Source organism: Mytilus trossulus, chromosome 4 (assembly GCF_036588685.1).
Source record: "Mytilus trossulus isolate FHL-02 chromosome 4, PNRI_Mtr1.1.1.hap1, whole genome shotgun sequence".
Taxonomy (NCBI): Eukaryota; Metazoa; Mollusca; class Bivalvia; order Mytilida; family Mytilidae; genus Mytilus; species Mytilus trossulus.
In genome coordinates, this window is record NC_086376.1 from 2,657,508 (window position 1) to 2,682,925 (window position 25,418).

The following is a 25,418-nucleotide window of genomic DNA, read 5'->3' on the forward strand; positions in this document are numbered from 1 at the left end:
CGAATGTGACCTACCAAATTGCACTATTTACCTAATTTGTAATAACATGAGCAACATGATGGGTGACAGCATGTGGAGAAGGATCTGCTAATCCCAGTTATAGATTGGGTTTGTGTTGCTTAGTCTTTAGTTTTCTTTGTTGTGTACATTTATTTGCTTTTTGGTTTTCTTTTTTTAGTCATGGCGGTGTCCGTTTATTTTCAATCTACGAGTTGGACTCTCCCTCTGGTATCTTTCCTTCCTCTTTTGGTTTAGAGGAAAAGCCGGCAAACTTAGATAATACAATTAATTACATCATAACACAATTACTGACACAATTCTATGTTTGTGTTTTTATAGTTGTTGTGAAATACATCAAATGACTCCACTGCAGAATGAATCCTAATATACTTTATTTGTTATTTAAAAATTGGCCTGTGGCGTTGCTCTTTGTGGTGTTTATACATTTGTGTAACGCAGAGTTCGCAATTCTTTTAGGCTACTTTTGTGTTTTATCGTATATAAATCATATATAATTGTTGTTCTTGTGTAGCTAACATGTCGAACAGTACTATAATATCATTTATTTGTGTATTTGTCCTGAGTGTTGTTACATTTGTTTGTACCGTGTTTCTGTCATGTAATGTTGTCATACGTGGTATTTGTAAAATTGCCTTTAAGAATATTACACTCGAGAATGGCTTGCCACGCAACCAGGTTCAACCCACCATTTTATCTTAATATGTTCAGTACCAAGTCTTTTTTTTTTATTTGTGTGTTTCCTTCGGTTTTAGCTAGTAACCCGCAATTTGTTTCCCCTCAACCGATTTGTGACTGTTAATCATAGGTTAACTCATGTTGCTTTTATTTAGGTTTTTGTTTTTATGTTGTGTTTTGTGTTCCATTGTTCGTAAAATCTGATCACTCTCATTCAAACAAAAAATACTTGGAAACTGACACTATGAAGATGCTTGATTTCTTGATTGACAATATTTTTGTTACATGGTTGACAACAAACTGTCTGTGTTCCAATCATTGTGTCCATCTTCTTGCCGACTAGTATCTTTATTACTATGCATGTGACTTCATGCAGGAACTTGTTACGAAGGAAGAAAAAGTTAACAATTTCCTTTAACTTTACTTTCCTCTATATAGATATTCTTTCACTATATAGGTATAAGATTTGGTTACTATGTTGAACGCATCTATCCAATCGAACAAGAGATAAAGAGTGCAACATATACAGTTAAGTCCCTCTGATATCTTGATTTACGATTTGTTTAACCGTTATGGAATACCCGTTGTAAAGATGATATCGGATTTATTCTTGATGTCGTCACTTCAATCCCGTTCCCTATTTACGAATATGCTAACCATTCTGAGCACATCTGATCACCTCAGTTTTGATGGGGTTCGTGTTGCTTAGTCGTCATTATTCTTTGTTGTGTCATGTGTACTTTAATTTGTCTGTTTGCCTTTTTCTTCTTTAGTCATGGCGTTGTCAGTTTACTTTCGATCTATGAGTTTTAATGTCCCTCTGGTATCTTTCTTCACTCTTTTTTTTTTATTTATGAGTTAGAATGACCCTTTGGAATCTTTGATCCCACTAAAATGACAAACTAATATAACAATTACATGTATAACAAAATGGAACACACTAATTTCAACATATATTAATGATTTGATGTTCGTATTTGTATAAACAGGATGAACAATCCAATTTCACAATTAACCAGTGTAAATCCCAAGTATATCAGATATTGATAAATTCTTATACATTGTAACTAGAAGTGTGCATAATAAAGAAAAAAATAATACTGATACATATTGCAGTATACCGTATATCAAGGTATGTTACCATAGTTTATTAAACCATTCAAGCAACTGACTGCCAAACAAATTACAACAAAACATACATTAAATTTTTTATTCAAAATGTTGCCAATACCTACAAAAATACTTTAAAAATGAATACTAAGATTACTAAAAAATATGTAACAAATGCTTTACTGACGAATTTTATCAACATTATTTTTTGTACGTTCATTTTTACACGATTTTTGGCGAAAAATTCATAATTTATTGCAAAAAGTAAATATAGAAAAAAGTTTCACATTGAAAGATAATGTTTTTAGCTATAAAATATCTGATGAATATTACTTTGACTTTAACTATCTTATAACTTTTATTGGGTTTTCAATTTATAAATCCAACTATGTTTCATTCATTTAAAAAATAGGTTTCATCGACATATTGTATCTCATTAAACACACTAAAAAGTAAAAGCACAAAAATACTGAACACTGAACAAAATCGAAGAGAAATAATTTTAGATGAAAGGACCAGATTCATGATGCCAAATTGTGTCTTGAATTCCTACTTTTGTATAGGCAACGAAAAACAAATATAATCACTTTATGTAGTATACATTATAATTAAGATTTGAAAGTCAGCACTTTTTTGAAGTCTTCAAACTAATAGCATGAGGATAGTGTGACATTTATTTTTTTATCCGAAAGATCCAGAAAAACATTTCCCTATACAGACCGTTCACAATGGTGTGTTACTACAAGGTGTCACTGACAATGCTGAAACACTAGACACAACAATAAAATGGATGAGGGGTTACAACCAATATATTCATAATAACTCATGTTGAAAATTTGGACCGAAACGGACATTGCAACACACAATAACAAATATAGCTAAAAGGGTCCTGTAATTTCAGTCTTTAATGTGAAATGCCAATCAATTCATATAACTTCTATTAAACATTTGATACATTTTTGTGGTTAATGTTTATAACATCAAAATCTGCAAATCAATTTAAATCTTTCATGAACCGTCTCTTTTAGACACTTATCATTTTGAAGTTTGATGTACACATTTTTTTGTGAAACTTAATTAAAAAAAACACTCCTCAAGTAAGCACAAACGTCAAATCCACAAAACATAAAATCAAAAATACAGAAAGAAATTTAAAAAAAACCAACCGCAATTATAAAAAGTCGACAAAGTGATTATCCAATCTGAAAATCCGATTAACTCTTCGGTATTCTCGTCGGAACATTATTACTAAGAATGCAGGGGCTCGAGGTTCAGTACCCACAATGGTGACCCACAGAATAAAGTAGGTGTTTCGTACTTATTTATGTAAACTCAAAGGGATTTAAAAACTAAAAACATATAAGTCATCAAAAGTTCTACCGTGATCATTGTGTATCATCTGCAATCGAATATGGTATGTACAAAGAATGAGAAAAAACGTAGAAAAAGTATCTGGTGTGTGTGAATGGTTTTACTTGACATTGAAACTACCTATACTGTCTTGGTGCTAATAGATAACATGCATAAAACAACTATATAAAGATTTTCCGATACTCATTATTAGTATACCAATGATAATATCTCTTTTTCAGTCATTTGTTTCCATTTCATATATTATACACGCAATTAATTGCGTTTACAGATTGAAGTGTATTTATTCGATCCACCAATCTTCTATCTACATAGAAAAAAATAACAACTTATTTAGGTAGTGAAAAACTGTATCGTTTTGTATTGGTATATTCGTTCGATCACTTAGTTCAAAGGAAATATAGCTAAACAAATTATAGTACATACGTTTAACTTCCTTTAATGAATATGCTAGAGATTTGGATTTTTAAAAAGAAGAGATCAGAAAATAATCAAGATATATCGTCTTTTAAACTGGTTTATCCCCATCAAACGAATTAAAAACAACGGTCATAATGCTGATTTGTTACAGGCATTTACTAATGTATCAAGGTAGAATATTGTGTCTAATCAAAGACCTTCAGTTTTTCTTATTTTGTATTCGTCTGGTTTTGTTTTCTCTTCGATAATTGATGTGGTCTGCTATATATCTAGTAGCTGTTTCGTTTACTCACTTTGTATAAATGATAAAGGACTTGTCTTGATCATTTCTCATCTTATGTTTCAATTGAATTAAAAGAGTAAAGTAGTATCCAAATTATTGAAAGATTTTTCTAACTGGATACGTAATGGCTAAAATTTTAGAAGCAGACATGTTTGTATTTCACTTTGATCAAACAAATAGATAGTGTAGCATGACGCGCATATGACAACCTAACATATACTAAAATATGATTATTTGTTTGATTTGGATGACACAGCTAAACTGAAGAGCGGTTCATAAGTTTGCAACATATATACATGTACTTTAAATGGTAATTCGAAATTCAAATTATAGTTATGACGATACTTATCCTGTTGAACATTTTCTAACAATAATAATATAATAACAAAAACTGTCTTTAATATTATTTATACAATGGTCCCTCCTTTATACTCTAGTATCCTTCACGGACGAGGTTGAAGTTGAGCTTTGATCTCTTTTACGGTTTTTATAAGGTTTCGAATCAGGTAATTGAGCTCAGCTTATTATAAATACTAAATATTTGAAAACTTTATAACTTTCTCTTGACATATAAGTTGAAATGTAACTAACCACAAAATCCTACGTCCCTACCTGGTTTGTGTTGTTTCCTTTTATAGTCACCCTTACAGCATCTGCACAGTATGTCTAGTGGCCTGATAATGATATTCAGAGGAGCAGGTATTCTTGAGTTATAATCCATAATGACTTCGTATCTCAAGTATCGCCATAATTTCTCTGAGTTTTCCTGGACCCGTTCAAATCGATAGCTAATAATCACAAAAGATTTAAACAGTTATCAATTAAATGTAACTTTATAATGCAATCTACACGTCCGTTTAAGGTTGCATAATTGCTGTGATAAACATGTAACAAAGGAATTTGTATTCTCTAACAAAGTATTTTTATGCGGCAATGGAAAACAAGTTTGAATTTGGTTGATGAGAAAACAATGGGCATGTATCTCTTAAGTTTGTAATTTCACATGCTGCACAATGATGTTCTTTGTGTGTATTATTATTTATGAGTGGACAGCTATCGATAATATGATTGAGTGAATTTAAAGTGTTTTTCTCAAAAGAAAGAATGTTTAATTTAATACACATACACATATTTATTTGCACATCATACAAGGATCTTTGAACAACATATAAGAATCTTTGCACATCATATAAGTATATTTTCACATCATATAAAAGAAGGGCCTAAAGATACCAAAGGGACAGTCAAACTCATAAATCTAAAACAAAACTGACAACACCATGGTTGAAAATGAAAAAGACAAACAAAATTACACATGACACAACATACAAAACTAACGAACAAACAACACGAACCCAATCAAAACCTGGGTTGATCTCAGTTGCACCAAGAGGGTAAGCACATCCTGATCCACATGTATAAGAATATTTGCAGATCATATAAGTACATATGACATCATGTAAGTACATTTGTATATCATTTAAGGATATTTGCGCATTATATAAGACTGTTTGCACATCACATAAGTATGTTTGCATATCATACATTGTATAAGTGCATTTACACATCATGTAAGTATATTTGAACATCTTACAAAGATGTTTGGGTATCATATAAAGATATTTGCACATAATATAAGCATATTTGTACGTCATAAAACATGTTTGCACATCAAATGATGACCATTGTACAACATATAAAGGTAAACGCACATCATGTAATGAACAAAGGTCATAACAAGACAGTTTAGGTGCTCCATACGAAGCCTATTACTTTGTAACTGATAAGTATTGAAAGAACAAAACGTAACAAACCTAAACAAAGCTATCACAAGATTGACGAGAAGAAGGTTTGATATCAGCATATACAACGAAGCAATCACTAAAAGGACCCAATCATACTGATTACATCTTTCTATGTCTGGGTTGTTTTCCCATTCACTTTGTATTGATGTGCATGGCGCTGTACTGTTTTCTATAACAATATAAGGATAATTAGAATATGCATGCAGAGCATTTCATTTAAACAAAGAATTGAGGAATTTATTTAATTCATACATGTATCTCTTTTTCTTCTTTCCACTAATGAACAACCTTAAACAACGTGTATCTATATAATTAACACGAGAACTGCTTACCATTCTGATGTAGTTGCGATTACTAATGTTTCTTATGGGGTAGTGTTGTTTGATCTTTACTTATCTATATTTGGTTTTGTAATATGTTTGTTTGTCTTTGGTCGATTTCGTGTTAAGGCATTGTTGTCAGTTTATCGTTAACTCTTGAATTTGAATATCTCTTTCAAATTACTTTCTCTTTTTATAATTTCCATTGTTCGGTGTAACAGCGTTTACACAAATCAAAAGATACAATTCAACCCCTCGTTTTTTACTAGATAAGAACAAGATAACGTATTTGTATAAAACCCTTTTTCACAAATAAAACACACATTTTTTTGTCTTTAATTACTGCAGTTCGAAACAATATCATATATATAAATAACAATAAATACAAAAATCGTTTACCACTGAATGTATCCAAGAAGGAATCGCCATAGATTTGCCAGTAGGGAATATAAATAATTTTCCATATTCTCCAGTATTCCCATCCTGCTGGGTTCCACATATCAACATGTTTCGGATACATGTTCGCATGATACAGTACCCCAACACCGAGCATAAATACAAATAAAATTCCAATGAATCGAAAAAGATCTTTTAACTGAAAATATAAACACAAAACAGGAAATATACAATGACTATAGTTTGAAACCTTCACGTGTTTGTGTCACTGAAAAGGAATAGCTTAAAATCACACTTGATTAAAGATATTGAAAATCAAATACATAAGGTTGCCAAGGTGAACAGGATGTTTAACTATCTACAGATGGACAACAATTTCTACAGGAACAACATTTTGTTATTATTTTTCTCTGTTCCACGCTTCACCAACACATATTTTTAATACCTTTTTCAAGTGAAATTTGTATGCCACTTATGTGTAAAATGTCATTAGGTTCAATATCAAATACATAATATCTTTATTCTCACAAACCAAAATCCATGGTTTAGAAATACTGATGTGAATGATTACAGTTGAAACAAAACAAGAAAAAGGATCTTGAATATTAAGCTATGATAATTCATGAAAAGTGTATTTGCATTTTTTTACAAAATTTTATTTTTTGTATTAAATCAGATTTCTTAAAAGAAAAAAATATCAGTGTCTTTTGTATTATTCAACTTAAACGTTATTCTAAATCTTCATCTATAGCATACAAAACTAAACTACGGTTTGTTTTGCCAATACCGGTACTTTCATGCATGCTTGATAATTTTATATCCATCTTTAGCTAAGGGGTTAAACTAAAATTCACATGAATGCGGATTTATTAAGGTGGTATGGGAGTCTAAAATAAAAATGATAGAATTTGTTCATACTTTGCCAAAATGTAGTATCTATTGATATATGTTGAAATAAATAATGAAAATGATAGGTCACCGCGCATTTTCTCAAGCTACAGGACGCGTTAAATTGAGACATTTTGTATGGATTATACATGAAAAAAAACACTATTTTGTGGTTAGAAACTATACAAAATGAAAGAATTGTTAAATACTTAAGGAGAAGATAGCTTTCAGACAATGCTTTGAGAATTTCTAAAGAAAAGATAGGGTCACTGTGAGTTTTTTCCAGCTAAAATACAAAATAGGAAAATTCCATGTAGAATCCAACAGAAAATGCACTATTTAAGAGTTACCTCCCCTTAAAATGGCAATTTAAAAAAAATAAAAAACAAACAAAAATTATCATCATTTGCAAAAATATTTATATTTATAAGTTATATTCTTTTAAATTGGTTCTTTTAAATGAAAATTCATATTAAATATCTGCATTCCTGCATCAAATTTTGCTAACATGATTAAAAATCTGGACCTTTGGTTCACAGGTTTTTACAATCTAAGATGGAGGAAGACACCCATACCACCTTAATAAGGTTGAATTATTCACTTGCAACTGAATAGGTCATCATCAATGTTTCATAGCTTATTTTGACAAAATGGAAATATACTGGCTACTATTACATTATTATCATTTCACTATTTCACTTCCAATAATAAATGAAAAAAAAATAATAGTTTAATTTTGTTATGTATCTCGTAGCTATATATTACCCCGTTAAATTCTTTTCAAAGAATATTTCCGTGCCGCTGAAATTCCAATGACGTTTTATTAAACATTATATTTAAATCTATATTCAAACACAAGAGTGTTCGTTTTTTTATCGAATTAGTCGGATCAGGTATATGGTTTTATTTCATGATAATTTGATTTTTAAAATTAATCGAACTTTTTCCGAAGCATTCTAACTGAATAAAATTTGAAAGTAAATCCATTAAATGCAAACAGGCAGACAATTACATTCTTGAACACAGTTATAGATAGTTAAACTAAAGGGTTCGATATAGTGAGAAATCATCCGCATTTACATTTTGTTTATCTTCATGTCTCCACAACTGAAGTATCTTGTTGCAGTGAAATTCTGAGAACGATTTTTTTTTCAAATCTAAACTAAACAAAAACCCAGCAAGTTCTCGCCTATATATCATTTTGGATTGTTTTTATACTGTAAAAAGTCTGATAATTAAATAAAATCTTACCATTTCCTTGATCATGATAACTTTTGGTCCCAGTTTCCTTGACATCAATATGACATGCAAAAATCTCATGTACATTGTAAACAGGCTTAGGCTGTAAAAACGTCTAGCAAGATTGTTTGAAGTTGTCGACTTGAAAAATCGAATACATATTGCAGTGATTGTTATAGAATACGATAAAACATCGAGAAAATTCCAGAAATTGAACAAGTACTTCTTGAACTTGTACCAGCAGGAATGACGTAATGATACCGGGACGTCTTCTGAAATATGCTGACTTATATCAGTCACAATACTGTCTTCATTCAGACATGGCATCTGGAAAAAAGCATAGCATTCTTTATCTCTGTTATTGTTTAATGACATTTCTTGTTTTCATATTCCTCAACTGTTATGTGCGTTTAATAACAACAAATTTAAACAAGTTATTCTACTTTATTTCTATTTGCTGTGAGCATCTGGTGATGTACACGTGTTCCAGATGGAAAAATAGTAAACATTTGACAGCTTAAGATTCTGTACTTTCAAAGATTTAATTTTTTGCACTCATAAACACTTAATGATATTTAAATAATTAGATCTAGCATTGTTAACAAAAGAGACACCAACCCATATTTTTATGACCTCAATTACGCGTTTTATATAAGGCTAAAACTAAATATTTGTATTCATTGTTTAAACTACCCAAAACAGTGAAATAAGATATTTGAAACTCAAAATGTCCGAAATACTGATAACAACATAACGATACAATCTACATTAATATTTAAAAAGTGTCTACATTTTTTAAGATCATACCAAGTGGCGGTATTCCTCGCAAATATCACCAAAAATATAAATATAAACGATCCATTCATAAATCTTCACAGAACCAACTCCCTCAAAGAAGTCGAGTTCTGTCAGAAGAAAAGCGCTGTAGCATATCAAAGCAGCTAGAAAGAATGCCTGTAACAAAACAATAGAAACTTGTCACATCTGGCAGAAACAAACAAATACGTTATTATTATTGGAAAGATTATTAAACCAGCGTGTTAACAATGAAAACACAATAGTTATTTTTATACTTAGATATAGATCTGCTGAGCATGAATTTGGCACCGTTCTGAAAGTTCGGGTTTTCCATGCTTTTACACTTCGGTATTGACTGTAGTCTTCCGACTGATAAGTAATAGACGACTTCAGAAATCGCGCACTTTCCTGTTTTTTCAGTGTCCCAATGTCGAGAATTAACAACACGTATAATCTGTTCCCTATAAAATGTCATAATGGGTTCTAGACGTACTTTGACTTCAAGTTGGCACATCACATAACAACAGTACATACAAAAAGTAAAATCACAAATATACTGAACAGTCAGTAAAAATTATGTCTGTACTTGACATGTCAATTGTTATACAATTGCTAGTAGTCCTTTGTTAATCGATGTATCAATATTATTTTGCTTAGTTTCTTCTGTTATCTATTTTGAAATCGGAAATATTTTAATTGAGTTAAATGTGCGTATGGTTGTATGTTTGTTTATTCTACTTCTTTGGATAGAGGTATAGTACGAGAATTGAGGCCTCACAAACCATTTTGATATGATTTTTCTTGTCCCAAGTCAGAAGCCTCGTGCCTTAGTGCATTCTCAATTTGTTTATAACCTATACAATAATTATATATTATAAAATTTTATGCTAATAATAATGTTGGATGCGGGGTTTTCTTGTTGTGTTGTAGACCCATTGATGGCCTTGTGCTATTTTCTGCTTTTTGTTTGTTTTTTCCCCATTGACACTTTCCTCGTTGCCATGCTCGAGTTCATATGTTCTTCATATGCTCTTAATTATACACTTCACACATTATAAACTTACATAATGCACTAAAAACTTTGCTAAAGGACTGATTAAAAACTGTGGTAACATGAATGTAAATGTCTTTGGGATACATTCACAACAACATCCACATGTCCAACTCCATCTCCATCCACGTTTACAACAACAGTAACATCCAGTAAAGAATCCTTTCTGAGAAAAAAAACCGAAAAAAACTTAAAAGATGTAAATTATTATTCTTAAAAGAAGAAAACTTGCATTTGATAAGATCGAGTGAAGAACGTTTAGTGCGGATAGTTAGAATGTCATCATATATTAACAAATTAAGTGAACAACTAAAATAACTTTACTTACATAATAACCATTTCTATTTTTTTTTTAGAAATTTCTGTTAGAAAAATTATCAACAATTTTTAATGACGTGATTATTAGCATAAAATTTTATAATATATAATTATTGTATAGGTTATAAACAAATTGAGAATGCAAAGTGGGAATGTGTCAAAGAGACAACAACTCGACTAAAAAGTAAAATTACAAAAATAGTGAACTCCGGAGAAAATTCAAAACGGAAAGTCCCTAATCAAATGGCAAAATTAAAAGCTCAACAAATTAACTGAATGCACAACAACTGTCATATTCTGGATTGGATGCAGACATTGGATTATGTAGAAAACGGTGGATGGTGTAGACAAAAAAGGCCATCAATGTGTCTTCAACACAGCGAGAAAATCTCGCACCTTGAGGCTAAACAAATGTAGTAGTAGTTCAGTGAAAATGGACGTCACATATAACTCAGAAAAATATAAATTAACTTAAATTAAAATAGAAAAATGACAGACTAACAACGGTCAGAAGCTTCTGACGTGATACAGGCGCAAACAATGTTGCTTGATTGAATGTGTGATGGGAGATCGAAACCTCCTTCTACATCTCTGGCCAAGGTAGAATAAAACAACAAATAACAATAATTCAAGTGTGAACACATCGTAATGTGTGGTAACACGTGTTGGATAAATTAGAATATAAACAAAGAAATGAAAATAATAATTTGTAAAATGTTTGTGTACACATTTTTATTTGTAAAAAAATATATTTAATACACAACATATATATCATCCACCTTCTAAAATATTTAATACAAACACGCCAAGGTAATATTCACCGGAATAAGTTTTCCAGAGACATAGAAAGCTTTTGAAGTATCTCATATATACAAACAAGGGTAATGTAACCTTAACCCTACCGTAACCGTAACCGTTACCCTAACCCTAAACCCTAACCCTACCCTAACCCTAAAGTTTATTTATGACGTCCATTTTTACTGAACTAGTACACATTTTTGTTCAGTGGTTGAAGCATGCCTCCGGTGCAGGATTTTTGTCGCTGTGTTGAAGACCAATTGGTGGGCTGTGGCTGTTTTCTAATCTTTGGTCGAATCATTGCCCCTGTAACATATTCCCCATGTCCATTCTCAATTTTATAATAAAGTGTTATACCTTCCAGACACCTCCAAGACTTGCTCCAATTTCATTATACCAAATTTTATTAATACGTCTTTGTGCAGACGTGTGTGCAATAAAGTCTAGCATATTATTTTCATGGGCACATTCCAATGGACTTATGGTAATATTCCAAACAGTTCCTTCCGTGATGACTAAATCCATCGCAAGCTTAGCATCGTCTTCGTACAGGCGTTGTTGGAGATGAAGAGCTCTACTTTCAAACAATCTAAAAGAAAACTTATGTGTAGTGTATTTTGTATCTTTTTAAATATTGTTTGTGATTTACAACGTTTAATATTAAAACAATTAAGTACCTTAATCATTAATTTTACAGAAATGAATCAAACTGCTTTTACATTTGCAGTTGCTAGGAATAGTCATTTTGCGATTTTTTTTATAAAATAAATTTAAAACAATTAATATACTTAGACTGTTGCATCATTTCTTCATAAAATGATTGATCCCTTGCACTTTTCACTTTATATGCCATTTCCTTGTACACTGAGCTGGCTAATAGAGCACACACTACAATTTAAATAGGAAAGGATAAGGCGACAAAAATACATACACACAAAACATTGACGTAAAATCCACCACTCCTCTCAGTTTTAATTTGTAGTTAACAGAATTTTACTCTGTTCAAAATAAAGTAATCATGGATACAAGGCTTTTCAAAAAGTACGTATCATCTACAATCTAAGATGCAACCCCCCACTCAAAAAAAAGAAAAAAAAGGCCAAGTAAAGTAAGAAGTAGAATCGTATTGAGGACCAACTATTCCAAGAGGTTTTGCACCATGCAGCTACGTTAGTCAACCCCAATAAAAAGGCCAAACAAAGCAAGAAGTAGAAGAGTATTAAAGAACAAATATTCCAAAAGTTTTTGACCATTATACCGCTAAGGAAATCAACCCCAATAAAAAGGCCAAATAAGAGCAAGAAGTAGAAGAGTATTGAGGAACAAATATTCCAAAAGTTTTTGACCATATACCGCTAAGGAAATGATCCCCAATAAAACGGCCAAATAAAACAAATATATCTAAAAGTTTCGACTTATCAATTTCAGAAGATACAAATCATTAAAATGTTCAGATCTTTTGCCTCGATTTTTAAAGTAAATAGGACACACTTGATGAATTTACATTTCAGACAACTTCTTTTGCATCTAAAAACCTATTTGATACAGGCACATCGATCGTATTAGTCAACCAATTCGTGATGTTGACTATAAAACGTATGTAGAGTCGATTTCAGGCGTTTGTCATCATAATTATTATTTGTATGCAGCGCACATACAAAAAAAGTCAAGTCCTGCTATTCATGGTTTCTTATATCCATATTATGATTGATTGTATAGAGAAAATATATTTTTGATACCTATTATCAGACCAACCCTTTAAATGACTATTAAATACATTGCATCATATTTTCTTTAACTGGCCTTTTTTCAATTTTGTTTTGACTCTAGACATTTTTTCTCTATTTTAAGTTTCTGCCAAATAAAATTCTTAAAAAGGATGATCTGTGTAATCTAAAAAGAAGTAAAAACTTTGAAACTCTTTTGAAAAATTAAAAATCAATAATGACGACATATTATTTACTGTTATTTATTAGAACATTTTGTATTATACAAATATTCGCTCTCTCGCTGATAACAATCATTATTCAATACTTGCATAGCTGATTGTTGCATTTCATCCAAAATATAGTTGCTAGTTTTGGTCTGTTTGCCAGTATTGCCCAAATCAATAGATCTTGAAACGATGAATCCGAATGTGTCTCGTTATAATCTATACGAAAAGACATATGATCGTTAAAAATAAAATAAAAAAGCTTCATAAAGAAGACAAGAGTGCTCACAATGAAATGTCTCGCCTTCTTTACTGATCATTGATATTATGTTGATAGTCCTAAGTTTAAAGCTTTATTACAACTGTCACATAAACTGAACATTAATTAACCAAGATAGCTTAACAAAGACACATGAAGCATCAAATGAGGTCAAGGTCAGATGAACCATGCCAGGGAGACATGTACAGCTAACAATGCTTCCATACATTAAATATAGTTGACCTATTACTTATAGTTTAAGAAAAATAGACCAAAACACAAAAACTTAACACTGTGCAATAAACCGTGAAATTAAGGTCATGGTCAAATAAAAATGCGGGACTGACATATAGATCATAAAATATTTCCATACACCAAATATATTTGCTGAACCATGAAAATGAGGTCAAGGTCAAATGACATCTGCCTGCTAGACATGTACACCTTACAAGCATTCCATACAACAAATAGAGTAGACCTATTGCATAAAGTTTTAGAAAAACAGACCAAACACAAAAACTTAACTATAAGGGACGACATCAAAAGTTTAATGAAGGATAAAAAACTTAATTCACATAGTTTTTTTACTAACCCCCTACCCCCCTCTTAACTTAATTTGGGAAAAATTGATTGACCCATATGGATACATGTAAAAAATCAATGTCGGATAACCAAATCTTGCAGCAGTTTCACCCCCCTCCCCCAGAATTAAGTTTTTTATCCTTCATTGATCTTTTGATGTCGTCCCTAACCACTGAACCATGAAAATGATGACACTTGCCAGTTGGACATGTACACCTTACAGTACTTCCACACACCGAATATACTAGCCCTTTTGCGTATAGTATCTGAGATATGGACTTGACCACCAAAACTTAACCTTGTTCACTGATCCATGAAATGAGTTCGAGGTCAAGTGAAAACTGTTTGACGGGCATAAAGACCTTGCAAGGTACGCACATACCAAATATAGTTATCCTATTACTTATAATAAGAGAGAATTCAACATTACAAAAAATCTGAACTTTTTTCAAGGGTCACTGATCCATGAAAATGAGGTCAAGGACATTGGACATGTGACAGGTTTTCCAGCTTCTAAAATATAAAGCTTTTAAAAAGTTAGCTAACATCGCCGCCGCCGTAGCCGCCACCGCCACCGCCGCCGCCGGATCACTATACCTATGTCGAGCTTTCTGCAACAAAAGTTGCAGGCTCGACAAAAAATCACATACCTATAAATTTAAAATCGTGCATTCAGCGTTGCTATACCTTTTTGACCCTTGTCAAATGACTGGTGGTAAAATGCAACTTCGTTTGAAACAAGGAAGATTTACTTGCATAAAATATAGCACAGGACTAACAATCATCGGTAGCTCCAAGAATGTGATGAACATTTTCAACTGTACTCCTCGACGTCGACGCAGTAAGGGGACGACCATTTGATATTCTGGGGGGGGGGGGGGGGGGGGGCAGGAGGATTTTGAAAATATATAACTCAGCCTTGATAATCACAAAAATAAATGGTTTGTTCTTTGGTAGTTTGAAAATAAATTACTTGACTTGCAATGTATCGAAAATAAATAACTCAGCAGGTCTATAGCTTCTTGGGCCTTCAGCGTTTCCAAAACCCCTTCTAAAATTTTTTTGCCTCGCTCCGCTCGCCGAAATATGTTTATAACAATACTTTTGAAAGACTTTAGAATCTAGGTAAAACCAAACTTTAATACTATGTATGTATGCAATACATGTACTACATGTATGTATTTTCTTAATATGTTTGTATATATATATTGTCCTTTTGTACACAAATATGTGTCTGAGGTTATGAATAAAATTTTCTGCAGGGGATAATGATTAATTTTGATTAAATGGTACACAATAACTTGACTATATAAAAAAGAAGATGTGGTAGGATTGCCAATGAGACAACTATCCACAAAAGACCAAAATGACACAGCCATTAACAACTATAGGTCATCGTACGGCCTTCAACAATTAGCAAAGCCCATACCGCATAGTCAGCTATAACAGGCCCTGATAAGACAATGTAAAACAATACATGTATTATTCATAATTAACAAATATTTAAAAAATTGTATGTTTTTCGAATATCATAAATATAGTTGTGAAAATGAATAATCAGTCCCTTGGTTTAATAAAAATGAAAAATCTTGCTTCAATAGTGAAGAAAATGAATAATCTGTCCTCTCAGTTTACAAAAATAAATAACCGATCAAAAACAAATCCTCCTGCCCCCCCCCCCCCCCCCCCGAATATCAAATGGTCGTCCCCTTATGGTCATGGACAATAAACATCACCTGCCCCGAATGATATATCTTATACAAGGCATCTTATCTTTCCGTTTATACAAATGCCATTAGATATGCATCACATTCCTACAAAGTTTTATTAATAACTCCTTCAAAGCTTTATTCTCTGAACAACTAATGTCTGTAAACCCCTGTCACAAACCTCCACTCAAACAACAAATATTTACAGCTAATATCTCGGATATTGCTAGCCACAGACTTTTCAAACTAGTTCACAGTGAACATGATTTAAGGATAATAGATTTTTTCCAAAACTTTCCATCGCCAACAAAGGTCTAAATGTCATTAATTTTGGCAATAACATTCATCACAAATCAGTTGAATCGAAAATACTTCCCTATTTTAAAGAGCAGCCTGTATCTATTTACCTATACAAACCATTAAAACTTAAAGTTTCTATAACGATCACGTGTTACATGCTCTCAATTTTAACAACTTCAATTCTACACCTTCTGATTGCACCTGTGCTAGATAAAGGTATCTTATCTTAGGGAGGGACAAACCCCCGCTTTGAAGAAATCATCCTGAATCATACAACAAATTCTCTGAAAGTGACATTATCAAGATTCTTAATTGCAAATATGCTTCGTTTAGAGAACGGTTCTTTAAAACAAACAATCGTCATTCTTATTTTGCTACTGTTCTTTCCGACTAAATCTAACATATACGTTGCAGAGCTAACAAAAACCATAACAGACCTAAAGAAAGTATTCCCAAATCTGGAAAAGAAACCAGAGCTTCGCACACAGGAGATAATGAATTTTTTTTAAAGGTAGTATGGTTGTCTTTCACCATCTTGGATTGTAAAAAAAACCTCATAGAATCTTAGGTCCATATTTTCTATCAAGTAATCAAAATTTGATGTAGGAATGCAGATATTAAATGTGAATTTTCAATTAAAGGAACCAATTTATAAGAAAAAATCAATATATCTTACAAATATTATTAGTTTTATTAGTGTAGATTTTTTTTGTTTGTTTTTAAATATTTTCAAATCGGCATTTTAAGGGGAGGTAACTATTTTTTTCTGAAGGAATTTACATGGAATTTTCCCATTTTGTATTTTAGCCAGACAAAACGTATGGTGCCCCTTTCTTTTTTTTCATATTCTCAAAGCATATCTTTTCTTTATTTATATTACAATTCTATCAAGTTTCTAGTCACAAAATTGTGTTTTTTCCCTGTATAATCCATACAAAATGTGTACTTTTTTATAACCTGTAGTGTTAGAGTAAATGCGCGGTGACCTATCATTTTCATAATATATTTGAGCATATATCAATAGATACTACGTTTTGGCAATGTATGAAAAAATTCTATCAGTTTGATTTTAGACTCCCATACCACCTTTAATGATTTCTCTACTTTTGTTTCTAATATGACGTCCTTATTACGCTTTGTTAATAAAGCCATGTTCTAATTCGAATAGAACATAGGCTGCACGTGATTGAAGTCACAATTGAAATTGCAACGTCAGATGAATTTTGAACAACGCCAGAGATCAAAATGGACATTTTTTATGGTATTGCTTGCTAGTAAATTAAATAAAAACATTCTAAAAGTCAGTTTAAATGTTTTTGTTCTTTTTTTGTTGATAAACTGTTGCTTTTTCTATAACGTTTTTGTTCATCAAACAAAATGGCGACATTTCGAGCGTGTACTGTAGGTCCGCTTCGAAGTACAAAAGTTCAAAATATTCCTATTAGAATCGAAATAATTCTATCATGCCATGCTCTATGCTCATTTTAACATCGCTCGGTATTAAGATATTAACAAATATAATGCCTACCCATGTTAAAATGAGCATAGAGCATGGCATGAAAGAATTATTTCTTAAATAAGCTATGAAAGAATGTCTGTAATTTAATATACCAACACCTAATTAGTGGTTACTGTGCAAGTGATAAACCCAGCGGCTGATAGTGCGCTTACATAGGTTTTCGCCCCAAGGTCCGATGGTTGTTATAACATCGACAGTGCGAATTGTTCTGTTTTAGATGTGTTTACTCCTCCAGATGCTGACGTGGAAAAAAAACAATGCCTTTTATGACGGCGGATATAAGATTTATTGATTGATTGTTGGTTGGTTGTCAAAAGTTCAGTGGAAAATATGTCATGTTCATTCATGACGAGAACAAATAATCAAGCTGTAACGTCATGTAAAAGAGACCGTCCAGGATGTAGATCGTGAAATGTGGACTGCCACTAGAAAATGAGAATAATTACATTCCTTTCAAAAGATCTTCCTTGGAACCATCAAAATCAGAAAGACTTACATAGGAATAAAAACTCTAAATAGCAACCAAAGTCAATGGGAAGGCAATTCAAAAAGAATAGAATATATAAATAAAAATCTATAACAAGCTTGTCTACATTTTTCGACATTTGAAAATGCCTGTACCAAGTCAGGAATATGGCAGTTCTAGTCCATTCGTTTTTTATGTGTTTTGTTATTTGATTTTGCCATGTGATTATGGAAATTCCGAATTGATTTTCCTCTGAGTTCAGTATTTTTGTGATTTTACTTTTTCTAAAATGGTTCAACATCAACAAAAAAATATAATAAAATAAATAAATATTAAATATTTCGAATAACAGATATCCTACATCAGTGAGATCACAATCAAAAACGAATTATGTCAATTAAATATATTCGAATTATAAAATTCTAACAATCTTGAAATTTATACGATAAAACATTTTTAACGGCACATCATAGTGATGCTAGTACAATTCTAAATTTTTCCAAACATAACGCAGGCTATATAAACTTGAGAATGGAAATGGGGAATGTGTCATAGAGACAACAACCCGACCAAAGAAAAAACAACAGTAGAATGTCACAAACAGGTCTTCAATGTAGCGAGAAATTCCCGCACCCGGAGGCGTTCTTCAGTTAGCCCCTAAACAAATATATACTAGTTCAGTGATAATGTACGCCATACTTATTTCCAAAATGTACACAAGAACCTAAAATTAAAATATATAAGATTAACAAAGGTCAGAGGCTGCGGACTTCAGACAGACGCAAAATGCGGCGGGGTTAAACATGTTTATGAGATCTCCCCCCTCCCCCTTTGCCTTTAGCCAATGTAGAAAAGTAAACGCATATAGCTATTTAAAACAGAGACTGCCAAAATATGCCTAAAATAAAAAAAAAATCATATGCGATATGAACTGGCATTATTCTAAAACCCAAAGATGACGACAATTTAGTTGTTACACTTGCAATTCACTCATTAATAAATGACAAAATCAAAAGCACAAACACGTCAAACGAATGCAGAAATTCTTATACATGAAATCAGAAATAGCCGTGGGGGTTTGATTTTTTTTTGCTCACAGAGAATATTTCTTATGCAATAAATCACCTATAAAGTTAAAAAGACACTGTACAACATATGATTTTAAGAGAAAATTTACCAGTAAATATCATTGTGTCCTACATGTTTCTTTTGATATTCCTATATGAAATAATTGCAACACTGATCTCAATCTAGTTTCTCATGTTTTTAATTAATTTACCTTTTGTGTCACTACTTCCCGCTTGTTGATCCTCTTCGCAACTTGTCTCTTCATGATGAGTACCACCATTACTCTTTTGTTGAATACAACAAGAACCTTCTTGATCTCGACAATCTGGTTAATCATTTTGATATGGAAAAAAAATTAAAGATTTAATTGGTACTAAGGAAAAATATCAATAAAATTAAAAGAGAGTGGATGTATTAAGATCCGATACTTAATGTTTAAAAGAATTTGTTGTACTAGAAAACGTTCATTTCGTAGCCAATAAACGAACATCATTGATGTTAGTCGGTGTATCGAGATAAAAGATCGTGAAAGAATATCTAACAGTGGTCAAACTTTGTGATCGGATCGTGGAAGATCTGATATTGAATCGTGAATGTAATGAATTTAAATTCTACTACAAGTTTGGTGAAAATTCTGTTGCAACAAGATAAACAAAATATGCAGTATTTTATGAGAGAGAAAAACAAAAAGCACAACACAAGTCTTAAGGTTTAATAAAAAGAACATGTAGTGTATCTTAATGGACTAAAGTCCAATATATAATGATATATTTGAAACTGAATCTTTGTTGTGACAGTAAAATAAAAGTTCTTTTTCTTGAAACCGTTCATTTTGTTTTTAAAAACATTGAATTTAAAAAAAAAAATATAATTTTAAATTGATAATTTCGCTAAACAACTTTGGTAAGCATAAACCAAAAATGCCAAGACATTTGCGCTTTTTACCTAAAATAGTTTTATGGAAAATGTTCAAATTTTGTTTTAAAGTTCATCCGAAAATAGAGAAATTCACAAAAAAATATGTGGGTCAATCAGACATATAATAAAGAATATATATAGTTAACATTTTAGGAGCGTACTAGGCCTTCAAAGGTTTAGAAGTTACAGTGATATATTTTGTTTACGAATTTGTTAAAAATAAATATCAAATATTATATTTACTACTTACTTTTTGAATAACCCAACAATGATTGGCAAATTTTTCGACATGCCTTTATACACTTTTGGCTACTATAAGAATTGATTTCATCTATAGACTTATTGAATATATCGGTATATTTTGGATCGCCATCCACGTGTACTCCATTATCTGTTAATTGACTAACAATCTGTTCTGCAGAAGAAAACATTGTACCACCTTCTTCGAGTAACTTTGAAATCTTTCTGTACGAATCTTGTATAGCCTGAAATGTTTTTAAAGTAGTGTGTTGGTCATCCGCTAACTCTTTTAACAAATGTATTGCTCTGTTAAGTGATGTGGCATGTTTCCTTAAATCATCAAGCAGATTAGGAATGACACCTGACTCTTCAGTCAATGATCGTGTAAAATCATTTTTATCGAAATCTTTTAACCATTCTAAGGCTTCTTTTGCATATTCCAGTTCCATAAGTGTGCCAATGATCTTTGAAACACAAGTTGCTGCACGTGTCGTACTTTCCTTGAGTTTTGTTTGTTCATTTTCGGAGAAGTCACTTTCCAATTGATCTAAAGGTTTGTCTTTTGTCTTCTCGTCGAAGTTGTCTTTAAACGTGTTGAATTCAACTGCTGCATCATGAAAAATATCTTTGGCTTGTTTTAAAGGGTGTCTTTGTAACCATTCTTGCGTGTTTGCTAGTAAATCTCGAATTTTTTTCATATGACAGGCACTTTTCAAAGATTCTACTGCTGATGATGATCCCCACTAAAACAAATTGCATATAAAAAATATTTGCTAACTGCGAAACTCTACTTCCGAAAATACTTGTTTTTGTTATCATATATATCAGAATTTACATGATCTGAAGCAACACAATCTATATCGATAAAACCTAAAAGCAATATTAATTAAACCATAAGCAGTATATGTGCCAAACCAATAACAGGGTGAACATATTCTAAAGTTATATATAATCTAATTTTGGTTCCAATCAACAAGGTCATAGAACCAGGTTTAATCCACCATTTTTCTACATTTGAAAATGCCTGTACCAAGTCAGGAATATGACAGTTCTTGTCCATTCGTTTTTGATGCGTTTTGTTTTTTGATTTTGCCATGTGATTATGGACTTTCCAAATTGATTTTCCTCTGAGTTCAGTATTTTTGTGATTTTACTTTTTAAGACATACATTCACGAATAATGATCTGATTTTTCCTCAGGTTCAAGTTGGAAAAAAATACCACAAAATAAATTATAAGTTAAACGGGACAAACATAACATATGTATTGTATTAAACCACCTACGTAGTTTGTATAACTATAAAGTACATTTTACGAAAACATTCAACCCTAAAAAAAATGAAGATACCATGGTGTCAATCGACCAACAATATGTTCAAACGAAAAAAAAAATATACCAGCGGATTCCGGACCATATGAGTATCTGGACCATACAGTTTACTTTTAATTCTTCTAACCTCTTCATATGGTATGACTGTTCATTAAAAAGACGCTATCGTATAGGTAACTTTATTATTTATTAATTTATATTATAATAAAAAGATTAGCTTAATAAAAAATTAGAAGTTTCACATAGTTAATTTTACTTACTTGTCAAAACTATGATAAACACATTTTATACCAAGGTTATTACCAATTTGTAATTACGAGTGAATAGCAATTTGTCGACTTAAAAAAAAATCCAAAAATTTCTTAATGAACTGCTACACAAGAAGTCACTGGAAAGTAACATAGTTTATTTACGTTGTCTTGTGAATATTTTGTATTGCAATAATGTTACTATATTTGAGATCAAGAGTTTCTTAAAACACCGTAGAAATATCGGAATTGCCCAAGACCTCGATATCACTGTACGCAGGTACAAAAAGGCTAGCTTTTCACTCGCAAACAAAAGTTGTAAATGAAACGGATCGTGCGCAGCCAAGCTTTCAAATTCAAAAAATATATCATACCATGTGAAAGTAGGTGTCACATCAAGCCTACATGCAAGAATGTAATTAGCGATGAAAACTAACAATGGCATCAATATTTAATTTTAACGTAGTATTTGAACTAAAAAAATGATGCATTGTCATGTAACCATCATTTTATTTTAGATAAAGTTTTTGTATTATTGAAACTTCTATAATGTAATGAAAAAAAAACCCTATATAGTCTAAATACTCCTATGGTCCGGCCCGTTGATAACCAAACTAGTATTATAATCATTTGGTCCGACCATACACGTACGGTAGGACCATATGAGTATACGCATGTGGACATGACAGTACGCGTATGGTCCAAATACTCATATGGTCCGGAACATATACAGTAATGAAGAAATACGTTATGAAAAATAAAAACAATCCTATAAATTCGGGTAAAGTGGTTAAATCTCAAATATCTCAGTGAACTTGTCCTATGTCAATAATCAAGTTTAATTCCGAAAACAGGTTTTCCATTACAATGTACAACAAGAAGAGTTTTCAAGTGAAGATTCGTTTTAAATTATGGTGTTCAATAGGTATACCACTACTGAATTCTAGGAAGCAAAAACGTGTTTCTGTTCTCTGGATGTAGACGTTTGGTCCTTGAAGGTATCGCGCATGTTTGTGTTGACATGAAATATGAATGTTATGTAAAGTTTCTGTAAATTATGTTGAAATATAAGTAAAACAAATCAGAAATAAAAAAAAATATTTATATATAAAGCTGTGTCCTTCAATAAAATTGATCAATAAGTTGTGAGTCTTTACAAATCGTGTCAGCAGTCGCATACTATTTTAAAATAAAGTAAACATTAGATAAATTTTACTTATTACATTGGTTGCAATGAATTACATAGATTTCCCAGTTAGATAAAAACCGATAATTTCACATGTGAAATAAACGTGGTTATTTCACTCTCTGACGTCATACAACAATAGGCGTTGCCAAGACGTCGATAACGTCGAAGCAAAACATGCGTAGGAAAAACATATAGTTCCTTACATTTTCTACATTAATTTCATAAAAAAAGCAATTTGACAATGTAATAAAAAGTATAACTAATCGCCGTATTTGGATATCAAAAATAAGACAACTTGTGCCCGAACGTCGCTATGGATTAAACTCGTGCTGCGCACTCGTTTAATCCATGCGTCGTTCGGTCACGCGTTGTTTTATTTTTTGATATTCAAATACGGCGATTAGTTATACTATAATTTTTAAATGATGGTTTATATTTTAGTTTACCTTTAAAATATGCTGAAAATCTGTATCTTGCTTGTTTGCTACTAAGACTGTTTCCTGGATATAGAAATAGTGGCATCAAAAGATATTCACTTTACGACATTACGTGGATATAGTGGTTCATTAGTTTTTTTCGTTTCTTGCTTTTTTTTTTTTTTATATATATATAGATTATAAGACCGTTGGTTTTCCCGTTTAAATAGTATTACACTGAAAATGTTTGGGGCCCTTTCTAGGTTGCTGTTTGTTGTTAGTTCAGGTTCTGTGTTAAAGACCGTTACTTGACCTATGATGGTTGACTTTAATAAATGATGACTTGGGTGGAGAGTTGCAATCATACCACATCTTTCTTTATCTGTTCATGTATATGTCGTATGAATGAAATGTGAAAGTTTGTATATACCTTCAATTTACTTGTAAGAACTATTAAATCAAACTCATAGCATAGAAATAAAAAGATGGGTTTCAACTGAACGTAAAACAATTATTTGATAAAATAGGCATGGACACAATGACAAACAATGCATGGTATTCATAAGCATAAGATAATATGACTAAGAAGTCTAAGCAAGTTTTTGTTAAAGTAATAAGACAAAACAAGATCTTAACAAGAAATAAAAGTATCAAACCATAACAAAGTCTTTACATTCTACGTATTACTCAGTTTATTTCACTTAACTGGGCGGAGTTTAACCTGTTCGCTCACAATAAACCAGTCCATCTATAGATAGGTGTATTAGGATAAACTCATCAATGAAGTGTACAGTAATTCGTTTGTAAATTCCTTTCATGACACTGATAGGTGATTAGAAATCAGTAATAATTATAACGGCAATCATCCTTATCACACATATCTTCAAATAGACTGTCCTTATGCAAATTAAAACCTAGCTCCGCCCGATCAGTTGAAATAACATTGGTAATAGTAGTATCGTGAAAATAACGAAAATCGACATTTTCATGCCGCTCTTACCGCGATCTTATTACGATCTTAATTTAATTTAGATCGCGGCCAGATCAGATCAGATGGAAAATGCATAGAGGTATCGGAAAATATCTAACTGTAGAAATGTTATAACATTCTTTAACTGTAAATTCGTAACAGTATTGACGAATATATTGTGTTACAGAGCCCGAAATCTAGATACGATTCCAGTAACATTACCGATCCTTTACTTTTAGATAAAGTTATTCTGAAACGTTCATAATTCTACACTATAATATGATCCGTTAATATTGTTTTTATTTGTATCGATATTGATTTTATTATTATCATATTTACAGCAAACTAACTCATTATGTCTAAACTACACCGGCAAAAAATGTTTGGACTCAATGGTATCTAATATCCGACACGGTCACCGTGACGGAACTATATTAGACAGAGAAAAGATAGGTTTCTGTTTATTTATTTGTTATTTTTATGATACCAAAGAATATGTACACATATATAACTATTTTCTACTGTGAGGTGTAGTATTTTCTACAACCGTTCTTTATTAACGGAAATATAATTAAAATGCATGTCAAAATGAAGAAATGAGTGAACCTTGAATTTGTTTAATATCTCGTTAAATTGTTCTCATTGTTATGTTCCATCACCGTGCCGAATATAAGATACCTTTGAGTCCAAATACTTTTTGTCGGTTTGGTTTAGACACAGTGTAACTAGTAGTTTTGAATACCTAAATTTATAATTCACATTCATGGCTCTACATTCTG

At 31.6% G+C, this 25,418-nt stretch overlaps 1 protein-coding gene across 1 annotated transcript in view; it reads right to left on the reverse strand.

Annotated features, from left to right (window-relative positions):
- Window positions 1-3,165: 3,165 nt before the first annotated feature.
- Window positions 3,166-25,418, reverse strand: part of LOC134714381 (uncharacterized) — a 51,814-nt gene continuing 29,561 nt past the window's right edge. Inside the window, exons 12-24 of the mRNA XM_063575623.1 lie at window positions 23,700-23,753; window positions 20,498-21,230; window positions 19,541-19,654; window positions 13,532-13,645; window positions 12,282-12,381; window positions 11,851-12,082; window positions 10,391-10,543; window positions 9,336-9,482; window positions 8,541-8,855; window positions 6,405-6,600; window positions 5,695-5,854; window positions 4,493-4,668; window positions 3,166-3,484 (exon numbers count right to left, since the gene is read on the reverse strand). Coding sequence (XP_063431693.1) covers window positions 3,414-3,484; window positions 4,493-4,668; window positions 5,695-5,854; window positions 6,405-6,600; window positions 8,541-8,855; window positions 9,336-9,482; window positions 10,391-10,543; window positions 11,851-12,082; window positions 12,282-12,381; window positions 13,532-13,645; window positions 19,541-19,654; window positions 20,498-21,230; window positions 23,700-23,753 — 2,565 coding nt within the window. The 3' untranslated portion in view covers window positions 3,166-3,413. The remainder of the gene's footprint in view (window positions 3,485-4,492; window positions 4,669-5,694; window positions 5,855-6,404; window positions 6,601-8,540; window positions 8,856-9,335; window positions 9,483-10,390; window positions 10,544-11,850; window positions 12,083-12,281; window positions 12,382-13,531; window positions 13,646-19,540; window positions 19,655-20,497; window positions 21,231-23,699; window positions 23,754-25,418) is intronic.